Genomic DNA, 4,862 nt, shown 5'->3' on the forward strand with positions numbered 1-4,862 from the left:
TTGATAGTTTTATTAAAACTAAAAAATATTTGTATAAAATAAGACAAATACAGAGTGTCTCTTACTTCGTGTTTTTTTGTCACTATGACATCAATGATGCCGATTTTTCATGTTCAGATATTGAACTAGAATCTATAACTCATGCAATATTATCAAAGTAAAATTTAAATTGTCAAAGATACCTGTATTTTCATTTATAGCATGAGTATTTTCTAGCAAGGTAAAGAGTACTAACACGATTAGCAATTTAGCATGTATAGTGTTAGTTCGTAGCAAAAGTTTATAATAATTAAAAAACTAATCCACATACAACACTTACTAATTTGATTCTAACATGTGAGTAGCTTGTAACGGAAAATGATAACTAGATTATGGTAAAAATATGTATCTTAGGAGTAGAGTTAGAGAGTGTGTGAGTTATCGTTAAGTTGGAGAGCACGTGAGTTGCCGTTATTCAAGTAAATGAGACATTATAAGCATAACTTAACATTAATTAGTTAATGACACAATTCCTTGCATGTTTAACCTACCCAGAATGTTTGAAGATACCATTTAGAGAAGGGGGGAACTTTGATTTCTTATACTCCGTATGAAACAATTTAGGACTTAACAATGTACAAGAGGACAGATGGTAGTATACCCCAGAACAGCCGATTTGATGTTATGGGTTATTAGTCCCCTTCTGAGAAAAAAAGCGTTATTTCAACAATAATTTTATTTCTTGAATAAAACTATTTAGGAGTTTCAAGCATGAAAAATACACTTTGGGTGAGACTTTTGACCCGTTTCTTTTTAAGAGATTTTATTTTACCCAACTCTCTCGTTAAAGATAACAAATAATCTAGTTCGGCACAATAATAACTCAGTGGGCCAAAATTGTGGCCTATATTGTTTTGTAAGGTATTCCTGAAAGAAAATTTTAACCTCATATTCCCCTAATTAAGAAAACCACAAAGGTCTTCAGCACCTGCATTATGGTTAAACTATAACAAGATAAGTTTTTGCTACCAAATTAAGTTCTTTTAGGTAAGTTGTATAGTTAAAACTCTATGACTGGTTACTGTTAAGTGACAAATGTACATGATTTTTTTATTAGAGTTGTTATCAACACCATGGATTACTTGATTACTAAAAAGTAAAAACCCATAGTTAACAAGAAGAAACGCAAAGCTCCTATGTGAAAGAGGATCTATATTTTTGACTCCAAACATAAATCTACCCATTTTCAAAAGCAGGATTATGATGTGATACAGTGGGCCCATAAATTTATTTGTGTTAAATACATCAACTTTAACTCTAACGTGGACACACTTAAAATCGTGTAACTTGAACACGTCTAAACTATTTATCCAAACATGTCAAATAAATGGGTTAAAAGGTTGTAAACAGGTTGGTTTTATTTCTTTATTATGGTGTTTTCCCTTCTCATGTTTATACAAAAGCATTGATCATAATACATCATGTGGAGCATGTATTTAAAAGCGGAGTTCCAAGTCATGACCCGGATCATTAACTTCGATTTTTCAAACTATAAATCATGAACTAAAACTTCTAGTGGATCTTTTTAGTTGAGCGATTCATCCTTAAAATCCAGCTACGTAAATGAACATTTTGCCATTAAAAACCAGCTCGTAAATGTACATTTTGCAACTACAGTTGTCAATTATTGTAAGATTAAATAAAAATAATGGACCAACCACTACAAGCTCGATTTGTGTTATTATACTAACTTTTATGTTGAAAAAAAAATTCGGTTGAAAAAATAAAAATAAACAGTAGTGAAAATCAATAAAAAATTCATCCTTAAAATCCAGCTACGTAAATGAACATTTTGCCATTAAAAACCAGCTCGTAAATGTACATTTTGCAACTACAATTGTCAATTATTGTAAGATTAAATAAAAATAATGGACCAACCACTACAAGCTCGATTTGTGTTATATATAATAACTTTTATGTTGAAAAAAAAATTCGGTTGAAAAAATAAAAATAAACAGTAGTGAAAATCAATAAAAATATATTGCTCAGAGATGCCTTATCTCATCTAAGATCAGATGTATAGTAATGGACCCAACCACAACAAGGCTTTGATCATCACAGCATATGCACCAGCCGGGAATCGAACCCGGGTCTGTACCGTGGCAGGGTGCTATTCTACCACTGGTGCTTGATGTTTAGCTTTCAAAGTTAACCATTAAGTAGCTGAAGTGCAGATATACATATCTTCTAATTTCTTTTTTTACTATATTATTTTAGGTTTATATATTCAGTAAAGGAAAACTAAAATTTATTAATTGGATTTTAATTTAGTAAGTCATGAACCATTGACAAATAATATACTTAAAATCGTGTAACTTGAACACAACTAAACTATTTATCCAAACATGTCAACTAATTGGGTTAAAAGGTTGTAAGATGGAATTAACATAAATGTATTTTCATAAGAAAACTAGGTTTATGTTTAAGGGTTGAATGTATAACATTATTCATGGGTGATAATGTGTTTTGTGGGTACCGGAACACTAGTCATCCGTAACACGTTGAAGAAAGTGTCCAATATATCTTCTACCTACTTTAACATGAAAGAATGCATGGCGTCCTGGGTTAAGGTTCTTATTTAACAAGTTTTAAAAGTTTAATGTGAGAGTATGACATTAAAGGTTTTAAGTCCTTCCCAGTATTGATGAGTAAAGCCAACAAAATTCACGTGCCCGGGTTTTGGGGTGTAATATAATGACATCTCTATTAAAAATTCTGTTTTGATTCCTTCTTAATTAACTCAACGCGATTTTATGTCCATCTTCATCATATTCTCTTGATTTCAATTGCCATTTTCTTATGATGTTGATCCCCTCTTGATCTTTAATGTTGTTAGAAATCTTAAAATTTCATGTATGAAAAGAAGTACATATTGTATATATTTGGTGGCAATCACGCCGATGATGGAAACGTGATATAAGAGTAATAATTCTCATGTAAAAATGCAAGTACTTAAAGGATGCGAGTGACATTCCAAAACTAAGAGAGAGAAAAGAATATGTCCTTTGGCATCATTCTGAATCGAGTACTAGTTTGTTGGTGAGTTTCAGATCTCAAGTCACAAGTCATTGGAGGACCAATATTTTGACAAGTCAATCATACTTGTTAACTCATACATCTCATTAAATCGTGACATAACTCTTGACATTTATTCAAACGTAAAAAGTTCCACGTAAAAAGTTCCATGTTAGATCTCTTCACAATCTTGTCGTGTTTCAAAGTTTATCAAGGAATAAAACATTCTATAGTATGGCATGTTGAACTAAGCGATGGTTTAGGGCTAGGGTACAATGGATACATAGAATAAATATGTAACTGTAAAGGTCACGTCTAAAGATGCAAATTCTAACCAACTAAACAATTCAAAACATGTTATTAATGGTATAGTATAAAGCTATTTGTAACATACATTTACTGCATTATAGGAACTAGTTACATATATATTTTCACATATGAACCGGTAAACGAAAATCAATTCATTTCAATAAGCTAATAAGGTTAATTTCAACAGATAATTAAACTACAACAATTAGTGTAGTCTCACTAAAAACCAGTTAAAACTCGTAACCAGTTACTAATAATAACCAATAACCAATAACCAATTACATCTAGTAACCAATATTTTCAAAACCGGTTACCAATATTTAACCGGTAACGGGCTACGTCTGAATAGGGGTTGAAAAGCCCATAAACAAATACTACAAAAGGACCACACCCCTAACTTATTTCGACTATATAAATTGAAAAACAAACCACACAAACCCTGTTATATTCAGTCACAAATAATAATATAATATCTGTAACCAAGAACCTTGTAGAAGATGAAGCCGATGCCGGTGGAGATGTTCGGAGAGATGGAGGAGCAAGCGTCGTCGGTGGCGATGGACGTTGATGACGTGGACGCACTCGATATCTTCGGAGAAGGTCCTCTTGCCGCCGTGGACCACCACCGTTTGGTTGATTCCGATTTCTTCAACTCCTTTGAAGACGATTTCGATGACGCAGATATCAAATGATGTTAATCTATCAAACTGTTATCATTCTTTTTGATTTTCGTTTTCGTGGTCTAGATCTTTGTTATTTGTAGTACGGATTATGTTATTAATTGATTGGTATTAAGTGATTATGACCTAATTGAGATTGTGAGTTTTGCATGTTTATTGCTTATTATTGTTGTTGCAAGATGATTTGATCCGAGAGAGGCTTTAATTGGGGATAGATTTAGGGTTTATAGCGTTTGATGATTGAAATAGGTTAAAATTGGTTATGATTATGAATGTTTTTATGAGGAAATTTGAATGTTACTGGAATGATTTGACTCGATTAATATATAGGAATATGGGATGAATCTTCGGGATGGGATGGATAGAAATAGAAAACGGTTTTCAATGTTTTGCTTATGTATAACTGTGGAGTAAGAAATATTGTGATTGGATTAAGTAGACCGTTTTTTAGTTATTCTTGAATGATAAATCACTACAAGGGATGGAGATACATGATGGAAAATTTAATATATGAAGTTGTATTTAGAATGAAGGGAGATAAAGATTTGTAATGATTCATTACGGATTTGGATTGAATTGCCGGAAGTTTTGGAGAGTTGGGATAAGGAAGTCTATCTTATTTTACGTTAGATTCGGGATGTGATATGGTTTCACAGGAAGAACCGGTCAACCGGATATGGATAGTTACAACAAGATTTCAGTCGTGAATAAAATTTTATATATTTATTTATTTTATAGACTTGGTATTGACCTTATCAATAAATCAAATTAGTAGTGGTGTTTGTTTGGGCACCTGAATCAAACCAAACCCTTTCTTAC

The 4,862-nt window shown here is 32.0% G+C and overlaps 1 protein-coding gene across 1 annotated transcript; it reads left to right on the forward strand.

The window, feature by feature from the left end:
- The first annotated feature begins 3,835 nt into the window (after positions 1-3,835).
- LOC143559778 (small acidic protein 1-like) lies at positions 3,836-4,076 on the forward strand. Its single transcript, XM_077048251.1, has one exon. It carries the CDS (start codon positions 3,861-3,863, stop codon positions 4,053-4,055), a length of 195 nt encoding a protein of 64 aa, XP_076904366.1. The 5' UTR covers positions 3,836-3,860; the 3' UTR covers positions 4,056-4,076.
- Positions 4,077-4,862: the final 786 nt, after the last annotated feature.

This window comes from Bidens hawaiensis, unplaced genomic scaffold (genome assembly GCF_021521415.1).
Source record: "Bidens hawaiensis isolate Kalapana, Puna unplaced genomic scaffold, B.hawaiensis_p1.1 tig00020037_1, whole genome shotgun sequence".
Classification (NCBI taxonomy): domain Eukaryota; kingdom Viridiplantae; phylum Streptophyta; class Magnoliopsida; order Asterales; family Asteraceae; genus Bidens; species Bidens hawaiensis.